Here is a 12968-nt window from a genome sequence, read left to right on the forward strand (position 1 = left end):
CGCATGCGCAAGACGACATGGGCCACGGGCGAACCGCCCCACGTCGCTGTTGTTATTGCTCATTGACTGCTACGTCACGGCAGCCCCAGCGCCCACACGCTGCTGCTGACGCCAGCTCCCGCCCACAGTTGCCTTGGAAATACGCACGCTGCCTGCGGCACGGCTCTTAAAGGGCCAGGAGCGCGGAGGTCACGGCGCGGGGGAGTCGCATAGAGCCAGCGGGACGGCGGGGGCGCCTCGGTGCGAGGCCTGCGTGGGGCACGGACCTTGGCCGCACCGTGGCCCCCATGGCGGGGCTGCAGCGCGTAACGCTAGGCCCGGCTGCCGGGCGCGCCGCCAGAGGCGTCCCCTCACCCCCCCCCCCTTCCCCAGCGGGGCCCGTCAGGTGCGGGTGCGTGTGACGCGGCTGGTCCTGAGTCCTGACCCGCTTCACTCAGCTGCCCGGATTGGGCCTTCCTCACGGCGCCACCAGCGGAGCTCTCCCCCCGGGACCCAGCGAGCGCCGGCCCCGTTGGGGACTGCACACTTTGGTGTAGTAAAATCCTTCTCCTGCTACAGGAGCGCCGGCCCCAGGCCTACCCCTTGCGCAAGCCGGCCAGGAGGGCTCAGCTGTCATCTTTGAAGGCAAAACAGGAAAGTATCCCGCTGTAGAGGAAAGGCAGGAGAGAATGAGACCAATATGGCTGCAGCAGGAGCTCTTTAATAACCGGAAAATCAAAAAAGAATCTTACAAAAAGTGGAAACCTGGACAGATTGCCAGGAGTACAAAAGACTAGCATGTGGATGTCGGGATAAAACAGAAAGGCTAAGACACAGCACAGAGTTACAGCTAGCACGGGACATAAAAAGTAATAAGAAGTGAGCCTAAACTACATTAGGAGAAAGAGGAAGGAAAGTGAAAGGCCTTACTTCACTGGAGAGGCCTGTGAATAATGGATGACGCCATCACTGAGAAGGCTGAGGTGTTTAATACCTTTTTTTCCCAGTCTTCACTGAAAAGGTTCTGACTAGATGTTTAACACAATGTTAACAATAAGAGAAAAGGAACACAAACCAGAAGAGGAAAATAACAGGTTGAAATATTATGATAAATTAGATGTATTCAAATTGTCTGGGCCTGATGAAATCCACCTCAGATTTACTTAAGGAACTATGTGAACCAATCTTGGAACCATTAGTTATCTTCAAGATCTGACTGAGTACTCCTATCTTTCCCCTTTTTTGTCCTCCCCTTTTGTAAATTAATAACAAAAGGAGAGGGTAAAAAGAGGGAAGATATGCCCACTTATGTTGCAAATTTAACACCAATAATTTGGGCTTGAATAGGGACCGGGAGTGGCTGGCTCATTACAAAAGCAGCTTTGCCTCTACTGGGATTGACACCTCCTCATCTGTTATTGGGAGTGGACTACATCCACCCTGATCGAATTGGCCCTGTCAACATTGGTTCTCCACTTTTGAGGTAACTCCCTTCTCTTCATGTGCCAGAATATTTATGTCCGCATCTGTAATTTTCACTCCATGCATCTGAAGAAGTGGGGTTTTTACCCACAAAAGCTTATGCTCAAATAAATCTGTTAGTCTTTAAGGTGCCACCAGACTCCTTGTTGTTAATGTTGAGAACATTAATCAAGGAACCAAAGGACGTGAAGAGAATGAATTCTTTCATTGGCTATATACCAGTGCTAGGAGCCTGGGCAAAATAAGTAGACTTGGAATTCCTCATTTATGAGCCTAAGTTTGATATAGTTAATATTACTGAAACTTGATGACATGAGTTGCACAACTGGAATGTTAAAAATCAATAGCTATAACCTAGTTAGAGATCAAGTGGGCAAAAGGGGAACAGGAATGGCACTCCCTCAGGAAGGGCATTGCCTGGTTCTGAGTTACTGATAACTTGAAAGAAAATTATCTTAAATGCTTGGGGCTTGCTGTCCAAACAGATAAAGCACACAATGGTACCTGCTACAGACTACCAATTCACACTAGGGAACAAGATGACTAACTCCTGATGAACCTCTCTATAGTGAGTAGGGGAAAAAGCTATGTGACCCTGGGTTACCAGTTTGAGTGTTAGCAGTCTCCTTTTGTCAGTGCTAAAACATCCTTGCATGAGGAACAAATTTTTAATAATTGGCTCTTCAATCTTGCAGAGAATGGTATAACAAGATCCAATGGCTGGAAGTTGAAGCTAGCCAAATTCAGACTAAATTTTTTAACAGTCAGAGGAATTAACCATTGGAACAATTACCAAGGTTCATGGTGGATTCTCCATCACTGGCAAGTTTTAAATCAAGATTGGATGTTTTTCTAAAAGGTCTGTTCTAGGAATTTTTTGGGGAAGTTCTATGGCTTGTATTATACATGAGGTCAGACAAGATTATCATAATGTTCCCTTCTGGCCTTGGAAGCTATGAAAACTCATGGAGCATGCATGAGAGCCTAGAGAACTGGAGAAGAGCAAACAAAATACCTATCTTTAAAAAAGGAACAAAGAGGACCCAGGGAATTATAAACCAGTCAGCCTGTCTTTGATACCTCAGAAAGATACTGGAACAAATTATAAACTAATCAATTTTGATAAGTACTTGTTAACATGGATTTATTAAGAACAAAGCATGCCAAACCTACTTAATTTCCTTCTTTGACAGGGTCAGTTGCCAAGTGGATGGGGGCTGGGGGAAAATACTATGTGTAAATATATTTTGATTTTAGTAGGGCTTTTGACACAATCTTACATGACAGTCTAATAAACAAACTAAGAAAATGTGGTCTAGATGAAATTACTATAAAGTGGGTGCAAAACTCGTTGCAAAACTGTACTCAGAGTACATAAACCTGGAAATGCTGGATGCCCCATCATCTCAGCCATTGGCATCCTGACGGCAGGATTGTCTGGCTATGAAGACTCCCTCCTCAGGCCATATGCTATCAGCACTCCTAGCTATCTTTGAGACACCACTGACTTCCTGAGGAAACTACAATCCAGCGGTGATCTTCCTGAAAACACCATCCTAGCCACTATGAATGTAGAAGCCCTCTACACCAACATTCCACACAAAGATGACTACAAGCCATCAGGAACAGTAGCCCCAATAATGTCATGGCAAACCTGGTGGCTGCACTTTGTGATTTTGTCCTCACCCATAACTGTTTCACTTTTGGGGACAATGTATACCTTGAAGTCAACGGCACTGCTATGGGTACCTGCATGGCCCCACAGTATGCCAACATTTTTATGGCTGACTTAGAACAATGCTTCCTCAGCTCTCGTCCCCTAATGCCCCTACTCTACTTGCGCTACACTGATGACATCTTCATAATCTGGACCCATGGAAAAGAAGCCCTTGAGGAATTCCACCATGATTTCAACAATTTCCATCCCACAATCAACCTCAGCCTGAACCAGTCCACACAAGAGATCCACTTCCTGGACACTACGGTGCTAATAAGCGATGGTCACATAAACACCACCCTATACCGGAAACCTACTGAGTGCTATTCCTACCTACATGCCTCCAGTTTTCATCCAGATCACACCACACGATCCATTGTCTACAGCCAAGCTCTACGATACAACCACATTTGCTCCAACCCCTCAGACAGAGACAAACACCTACAAGATCTCTATCAAGCATTCTTACAACTACAATACCCACCTGCTGAAGTGAAGAAACCGATTGACAGAGCCAGAATAGTACCCAGAAGTCACCTACTACAGGACAGGCCCAACAAAGAAAATAACAGAACGCCACTAGCCATCACCTTCAGCCCCCAACTAAAACCTCTCCAATGCATCATCAAGGATCTACAACCTATCCTGAAGGACGACCCATCACTCTCACAGATCTTGGGAGACAGGCCAGTCCTTGCTTACAGACAGCCCCCCAACCTGAAGCAAATACTCACCAGCAACCACACACCACACAACAGAACCACTAACCCAGGAACCTATCTTTGCAACAGATCCCGTTGCCAACTGTGCCCACATATCTATTCAGGGGACACCATCACAGGGCCTAATCACATCAGCCACAATATCAGAGGCTCGTTCACCTGCACATCTACCAATGTGATATATGCCATCACGTGCCAACAATGCCCCTTTGCCATGTACATTGGTCAAACTGGACAGTGTCTTCGTAAAAGAATAAATGGACACAAATCAGACGTCAAGAATTATAACATTCAAAAAGCAGTTGGAGAACACTTCAGTCTCTCCAGTCACTCGATTACAGACCTAAAAGTGGCAATACTTCAACTAAAAAACTTCAAAAACCGACTCCAACGAGAGACTGCTGAATTGGAATTAATTTGCAAACTGGATACAATTAACTTAGGCTTGAATAGAGACTGGGAGTGGATGGGTCATTACACAAAGTAAAACTATTTCCCCATGTTTATCCCCCCCTCCCCCCACCGTTCCTCAGACATTCTTGTCAACTGCTGGAAATGGCCCACTTTGATTATCGCTACAAAAGGTCATCCCCGTCCCCCCCAAGCTGGTAATAGCTCATCTTAAGTGATCACTCTGGTTACAGTGTGTATGGTAACACCCATGGTTTCATGTTCTCTATGTACATAAATCTCCCCACTGTATTTTCCACTGAATGTATCCAATGAAGTGAGCTGTAGCTCATGAAAGCTTATGCTCAGATAAATTTGTTAGTCTCTAAGGTGCCACAAGTACTCTTTTTTCTTTGTACTCAGAGTAGTTATCAATGGTTTGCTGTCAAACTGGAGGGACATATCTACTAGGGTTCCACAAGAGTCTGTCCTGTGTCTAGAATTAATCAGTATGTTTATTAAATACTGAGATGATGGAATGGAGAGTTTGCTTATCACATTTTTGAATGACACTCAACTGGGAGGGGTTACAAGCACTTTGGAGGACAGAATTAGAATTCAAAAGGACCTGGATATATTGGAGAATTGATCTGAAATCAACAAGATAAATTTCAGTAAAGGCAAGTGCAGAGTTCTACACTGAGGAAGGAAAAAATCAAAATGAGCAAATACAAAATGGGAAATAATTGGGAAAGCAGCAACACTGAAGGAGAAGATCTCATAGTTATAGCGGATCACAAATTATTACTCGTATTCAATGTGATGCAGTTTCAGAAAAGGCAAATATTCTGTATCTTGTGTAGTAACAGGAATGTTGTGTGTAAAACATGGGAGGTAGTGGGAGGTTCCGTTTTATGTGGCATTGGTGATGCCTCAGATGGTGGATTGTGTCCAGTTTGGGGTACAACACTTTAGGAAAGTTGTAGACAAGAGAGTTCAGAGGAGAACAACAAAAAAGATAAAAAGTCTTGACCTATGAGGAAAGGTTAAAAAAACGGGGTATGTTTAGTCTTGAGAAATGAAGACTGGGGGGTGACCTGATAACAGTCTTCAAATATGTTAAGGGCTATCACAGAGAAGATGGTGATCAATTATTCTCCATGTCCATTGAAGGTAGGACAAGAACTAATGTGCTTAGCCTGCAGCATGGGACCCTTGGGTTAGATATTAGGAAAAACTTTCTAACTATAAGGATAGTTAAGTACTGGACTAGCTTATCAAGGGGGCTGTGGAATCCCCATCATTGGAGGTTTTTAAGAACAGGTTAGACAAACATCTGTCAGGGATGGTCTAGGCATAGTTGGTCTTGCCTCAGTGTGTTGGGATGGAGCGGATGACCTCTCAAGGTTTCCTGCAGTTCTGCATTTATATGATCCTGATAGCTGTTGAGCTCTGCTGGTATAAGGAGGTAAGCAAGAGCCTGGAATAGTATGGAAATAAAGCAAGGAAAAGAGTCCCTTATTATAGGACGGGGGTGGGAAATCCTGGCAGCCTTGGTGGGGACATATAAGTATGCCAAAACAAAACAAGCCAAATCCCACGAGTCCTTTCAAATTACTAACAAGGAGCAAAGCATGAAAATATCTTGTGTCCATACAATTCCTGCCCAGAACTTTTTGCACCTTCATTGTCACCATCACTTAGATACTGACATATCCTGGAAAGGGAAAGCCAGGGCCCAGGAGATAGATACAGAGTTGTAGTAAGAATTACTTTTAAAAGCTTGCCAGGTTGGCGATCAGAGAAAGGGGAGTAGGAGTCTGAAATATAGATTTTAAGAGACAATCAGCCATACACCTTTTCAGCGTTGTGCAACATATGATGTGTTCTTATTCTGGATAAATGGGGACAGGGTCGCTTGTCCTGTGTTTTGAAGATGAATATTGTGAAGAATGAATTTAGTTCTCAGTTTCCCATGTCCTCCTGCTCAGCCCACCTCATAGTCTTTCAGTTGCATAGATTAGCATTGTTTTTTCTCTCATCTGAATTCAAGTAGCCTGGTCAAAGATAGTGCAAATCATACTTCTTTACTTGAAAGTGTAAGCCGTTGCTTTGTTTCTGAGTAGAAAGAAGCAATAGGAAAAACACTGCTGATGGACTGTAACTCTGAGAAATGTAGGTTTTCCCTTTGAAGCTTGGCAATCTTTGGCAAGTGTTCCTATCCAAGTGGACTTCTCAGCCCTGAAAATTTGCAGCTTTCATCAAGGTTTTGGTAAAAGCAAGTTGTGTTTGGACTCCGGCACTACAATGAATAAACCATATGATTTGTAAAATCACTTTCCCTCTATGGTTTTCTTGAAACTTGAATCTGATGGGGTCAAATGGCATTGCTGTACTCCAGCAGTTCCCAAACTGTGGGTCGGAACCCCAAAGTGGCAAGTGGTTGGCAAGGGCTGGTATTAGCCTTGCTGGGGCCCAGGACTGAAGCCCGAGCTCTACTGCCTGGGGCCGAAGCCCTAGGGCTTGAGCCCTGAGTATGGGGGGAGCCCTCAGGTAACAGACCTCCCACCTGGCGCTGAAGCCCTTGGGATTCAACTCTTGTCCCACCGCTCCCCACCACCAAGAGCGGTGGAACTCTGGCTTTGGTTTTGCCCCCCCCGCCCCCCACCAGGGGTGGCAGGGCTTGGGTGGGCTCAGGTTTCAGTCCCCGCTCTTGGGGTCATGTAGCAATTTTTGTTCTCAGAAGTGGGTGATGGTGCAATGAAGTTTGAGAACCCCTGCTCTATTCTCTGGACTAGCATAGGAAACCATCACATCAAGATCTACTGACCCTGCCTGATTGAAATTTTAGGGCTCCTTAGGTTCTGTGAGATTAAATTCCATATTTCACCGAACCTTATTGAGGGAAGAACTTGGTGTTCAGGTAACTGGTCTTGTGTGGGATCCATGGAACTTTGAGCAAGCTGCTGTGAACCCCTTTTGCTGAATACTTGTTTTCAATTTGACAAGGATGTGAGAGCCAATAGAAGCTTGTTTTTATTTAGAAAAAGGCACACGTGTTAAGATATAGATATTCAGGCCTGTCTGTAAAGGCCTATACTCTTAAGAATTTAGGTGTATTCTTACCACTTGGCTAGTTATAGAGGTATAAAAGAAAGAATCAAAATCACTGTCTGCCGGTGTAAGAGCCTTCTCTTACTGTCAGGTTTCAGAGGAACAGCCGTGTTAGTCTGTATTCGCAAAAAGAAAAGGAGTACTTGTGGCACCTTAGAGACTAACCAATTTATTTGAGCATGAGCTTTCGTGAGCTACAGCTCACTTCATCAGATGAAGTGAGCTGTAGCTCACGAAAGCTCATGCTCAAATAAATTGGTTAGTCTCTAAGGTGCCACAAGTACTCCTTTTCTTTTCTCTTACTGTGACAGTCTGAGGCCCTGTTCTTAGGCTAAGGCCTTTGGCTAAGCAAGAGGCAGCCATAAGCTGGGAAGCGACCGGTCACATCCTCACATTCCAACCTAGTCACATTGAAATAAGGTGCTATTGGGCTGTTAGGAATACAATCCTGTCCTGATAATGCCTATCGCCTCCAGAGAAAGGGAAGTGCCTAGAAAATGTAAAAGGAAACTTAGTTTGATAGCATCCTGTCTGGCAAGAACTCACTTATCAATAGCTGGGATGTAAAATCCTCACTTCTGTATTGTTTTATCATTATAGTTCCCACTTTGCTATTGTTTGTCTGTATAATCTGTGTCTGGTTCTGTGATTGTTCCTGTCTGCTGTATAATTAATTTTGCTGGGTGTAAACTAATTAAGGTGGTGGGATATAATTGGTTACAGAATCATGTTACAATATGTTAGGATTGGTTAGTTAAATTTCAGTAAAATGATCGGTTAAGATATAGCTAAGCAGAACTCAAGTTTTACTATATAGTCTGCAGTCAGTCAGGAAGTGGGTGTGGGTATGTGGGGGGGAAATGGGAACAGGGAGTGGGGGTGGGGAAATTGGAATCATGTTTTGCTAAAGGGGGAAATGGGAACAGGGGAATGGGGGTGGGGAAATTGGAACTGTGTTTAGCTAAAGGGGGAAATGGGAACAGGGACACAGGTAAGCCTCCGTGGTGTAAGAGCTGGGAAGGGGGACACTAAGGAAGGAAACTGGAATCATGCCTGCTGGAAGTTCACCTCAATAAACATCGAATTGTTTGCACCTTTGGACTTCGGGTATTGTTGCTCTCTGTTCATGCGAGAAGGACCAGGGAAGTAAGTAGGTGAATGAATAAGCCCCCTAACAACATGGATACTATCCTCTAGGTTGAGCAAGGTCACAATTTGTAATGCAAGTTTGAAGGCGCCCTTAGGAGGCTACCTACTGTAAAACTAAGTTGATAGGAAGGCAGAGAAATCACTGGTAAACTGGCTATCTAGATTCTTGACATTAAGAGAAGTGACAAATGCAGAACAGCTCAAATTTTTATTCGATACATGGTAGCTGGAAAACTACCTTGAATTTGTGTTCAATGTGGAGGTTGGGTGTAGAGTCATATTTGAATACACACTCTGGCCAGATTTTGTGTACAGAGTCTGAATGTCTATTTCTTTGACAGGAGAAAACAGGAAATAGTGTTGATGGTAAGTGATTGGACTACAGAAAAGTTAGAGGAAGTTACTTCTTGTAAATAGTCTCAAACAACCACTTGTTCTGAATTATGCCATTCCAGACCTTAATGAAAGTAGCAGTCTTCTACCTGCGAGGTTCTGGCAGGCAGAGGCACCAACTTCCTGAGTTCTCAGGTGGTGCTCGACCCCCCCCCACACCTCTTCCCGCCCCCACCTTGCCTCTTCCTGCCCCTGCTCCTCCCCCAGTGTCTCCTGCATGCTGCTGAACAGCTGATCACCGGCAGGCAGGAGGCCCTGGGGGAAAAGGTGGGAGGAGCTGGTCAGCAGGGCCCACTAGCAAGCGGGAGGCACTGTGGGGAAAGGGGAGTAGCTGACTGGTGGGGCTGCCAATGGGTGCTGAGCACCCACTACTTTTTTTCCGTGGGTGCTCCGGCGCACCCACACAGTCAGAACCTATGCCACAGGTCTTCCTGGTTGTGTTTTTTCCTTTTCTTGACTTGCATTACATGATAAGCTTACTGTTATTTGTTGTACACGTCTAATTTAAATTGTGAGCTTGCAGCAACATATTTCCTTATTCCTTTGGCACTAGATACTTGTAATCTTAGGTCTGGATATTTCTTTGGATTTAAATTGAAGTTACCAAGAACAAGTCAATTTATCTGATAAGGAGACAGGTTTCAGAGTGGTAGCCGTGTTAGTCTGTATCAGCAAAAAAAAAGAAAACCGAGGCATACTTGTGGCACCTTAGAGACTAACAAATTTATTTGGGTATAAGCTTTCATGGGCTAAAACCCACATCATTGGATGCATGCAGTGGAAAATACAGTAGGAAGATTCTCCAACAAAAAAACTTCAAAAACAGACTCCAACAAGAAACTGCAGAATTGGAATTAATTTGTAAACTGGACCCTATTAAATTAGGCTTGAATAAATACTGAGAGTGGATGGGTCATTACCAGGGGTGAAAGTAAGTCTAGGGCCTTACCGGTATGGGCCTGGGCTGGGCTGGGGCCAGCTCTGGCCCCCGGAAGGGGTGGGGCCTCAGGTGGAAGGGGCAGGGCTGGGGGTCAGAGTCAGCCCCGGCCCACCGTGTACCAGCAAGTGCTTCCTTCCCGCTCCCCGGGGTAACAACGGCAGCCGGGGGCTCTGGCAGCGGTTTAAAGGGCCCCGGGCGGTAGCGGCAGCCAGAGCCCTGGGCCCTTTAAATCATCCCCAGAGCTCCGCCACCGCTTCCCCAGGGCTCCAGCAGCAGGGCTCCGGGGATGGGGCTCCGGCCGCCACTACCTCCCCGAGCCCTTTAAATCATCCCTGGAGCCCTGGGGAAGCAGCGGTGGGGCTCTGGGGCCATTTAAAGGACCTAGGGCTCCGCTGCCGCTACCGCCCCGGGCCCTTTAAATCGCCGCCCCAGGGCTCCGGCAGTAATTTAAAGGGCCAGAGGCTCCAGCTGCTGCTGGGAGCCGCAGGCCCTTTAAATTGCACCTGGGGAAGCCGATCCATCCCGGTACGGCACATGGGCTCTTGCCGGTACGCCGTACCGGGGCGTACCGGCTTACTTTCACCTCTGGTCATTACACAAAGTAAAAACTATTTCCCCATGCTAATCTTTCCCCTACTGTTACTCACACCTTCTTGTCAACTGTTTGAAATGGGCCATCCTGATTATCACTACAAAAGTTTTTTTTCTCCTGCTGATAATAGCCCACCTTAATTGATTAGTCTCGTTACAGTTGGTATGGCAACACCCATTTTTTCATGTTCTCTGTGTATATATCTCTTCCTACTGTATTTTCCACTGCATGCATCCAATGAAGTAGGTTTTAGCCCATGAAAGCTTAAGCCCAGATATATTTTTTAGTCTCTAAAGTGCCACAAGTACGCCTCATTTTTTTTTTTGCTGATAAGGAGAGTAGTCTCTTGTATAAATAGGACTTCTGTTTTGGGGGGTTTAATCATTTCATTTTTCAGGGTTTATTTTTTAGCAATTTTTGAGTTTTATGAAGATGTCCAAAAATTGGGGTTTTTTGGGGCTCTTTGTACATATGGTAATGAGTCATGCATATTATTACTTATTTCAGTATCATATACTGTAATGAGTAATCTCTTTGAGATGTTCCTTAGTGAACTTTAGTATAGTGCTTTAGTGCATACCAGCAGGGCCTATGTAGACCAATTAATATGCAACACATTAGTGCACGTTAGAAATCTCACCTCCATAGTGCACCATTTCCAGAGTTTATTGGATAAACACCAATTTCTTTTTTAATTGGGAGGGTTTTGTGGGGCAAACCTAAAGCCAGAAGCCTTATGTATAAGCCTAAGGTGAAAATTCTTCTCTTGTCTTTTAGATTGTCTGAAGGTTTTTCAGATTAATAGTTTCATTCACAGATTTATCCAGAGAATCACCTAAGAATATTGCACCAGCAGAGAGCCCAGAAGTGGTGAGATATGGTATATCTAGTACAGAAATTGAAGAGAAGACACATGGCAGCAGATGCAAGAAGAGTGGTCACTGGAATCAGTTGTTGCATGAAATATAAACAGAGCACAACTCTTTAAAGCAATTTAAACATTTTTGTTGTTGTTGTTCTTTAGAGATTTGTTTGCACCAGCAGGATATTCTGGCGGTTTACCATACAACAAAGTAGTTTGGAAAGAGGAAGTGGAAGCCTCTCTCAAAGTGAGTTGTGAGTTTTCTGTTTTGTCATCCACTCTATTCTTTGGAGTCAAATTCCTGTTGTGGGATACATTTTCTTTGCAAGTTTCAAGATAAACATTCATTGTAGGGACATAAACTATAAACAACAAGTGTAGTAAATGTACATGTCATGACCATTTATTTTTTTCTCCTCAGGATGCAACCATTCAGACTTTAACATTTAAGTGATCCAGACTGCATGCATCTGATGAAATGAGCTGTAGCTCACGAAAGCTTATGCTCAAATAAATCTGTTAGTCTCTAAGGTGCCACAAGTACTCCTCTTCTTTTTGCGGACACAGACTAACACGGCTGCTACTCTGAAACCAGACAGGATACAGATTCCCTTTTTTGCTTCTTTATTTTGAAGGTTTCCTGTCTGCATAAGACTTAGAGACTGAAATATCCAATGAATGAGCAAACCTTCTGGAGGGAGTTTGAAGTTCTCTTCTTGAAGGAGGCATCTGTTAAATTATAAGGAAGAGAACAGGAATACTTGTGGCACCTTAGAGACTAACAAATTTATTAGAGCGTAAGCTTTCATGGGCTACAGCCCACTTCATCGGATGCATAGAATGGAACATATAGTTTACCAGCCCTCAAAAGAACAGTAATTTTGAGATGATTATGTAAAGTTGTCTGGTATTTCTCTGATGAAGGTGAAGTAAAATAATTCAGAAGGATTCTAGATAGATGCAGAGATACCAGACAGTGAGAAGGTGCAGAAAACCTGCAATTAGCCATGTATAATAAAGACAGTTTTATTTCAGGACAGTGGCTGTGAAACATAGCTCTCTCCCCCATACATGGTTTTGCATTCTGTAGTCTGGTCACAGCCTTACTGTTTGAAGGAGGAAGTTTGGACCTATGGCTCATTGGGCTAAGGTCAGAAGCCACTTGGCAGCTTCTGGTTAGAGCTCAAATCGTCAGTGACCAACAAGGAGTTTTGCAAGTAACAGCAGTTTTCATACATAGACAGGTATTGTAGCTTTAGAACACATTTTACCTTTAGAAGTGTATTTATGTTTAGCTGCTTCATTTGGTCAGGGAAGGCACTGCACATTGCTGCATTTGGAACACCCAAAATATGAGGCAAACCCACTGGTTTTGAAATATGAGGCAAACCCACAGATAAGCCCGTGAAAGAAGTAGCACCTTTGCTGTTGGATTTCTCCCATTGATGAAGGATAAGCTCCAGAACAATTCTCTATGGTAAAAAGTGACAAGAGGTTGGGTTGGGGTTTTTTTGGTTGTTGTTTCTGTGAACTGTAGATCACTGAAGACACGAAACAGGCCTGCTAATTAAGGTGCTTGTTGTTTCCGTTTGAGGGATTATGAACAGATCACTTAGGAAATCAAAAAG

General features: G+C 44.3%; 1 protein-coding gene across 1 annotated transcript; it reads left to right on the top strand.

The window, feature by feature from the left end:
* The first annotated feature begins 111 nt into the window (after positions 1–111).
* On the top strand, positions 112–11513 carry LOC140904922 (uncharacterized). The gene is made up of 2 exons (XM_073327297.2): positions 112–4508; positions 11256–11513. The coding sequence occupies exon 1, from the start codon at positions 3107–3109 to the stop codon at positions 4385–4387; it is 1281 nt and encodes a 426-aa protein (XP_073183398.1). The 5' UTR covers positions 112–3106; the 3' UTR covers positions 4388–4508; positions 11256–11513.
* Positions 11514–12968: the final 1455 nt, after the last annotated feature.

The sequence above is a fragment of the Lepidochelys kempii genome, chromosome 1 (assembly GCF_965140285.1).
Source record: "Lepidochelys kempii isolate rLepKem1 chromosome 1, rLepKem1.hap1, whole genome shotgun sequence".
NCBI classification, from domain to species: Eukaryota; Metazoa; Chordata; order Testudines; family Cheloniidae; genus Lepidochelys; species Lepidochelys kempii.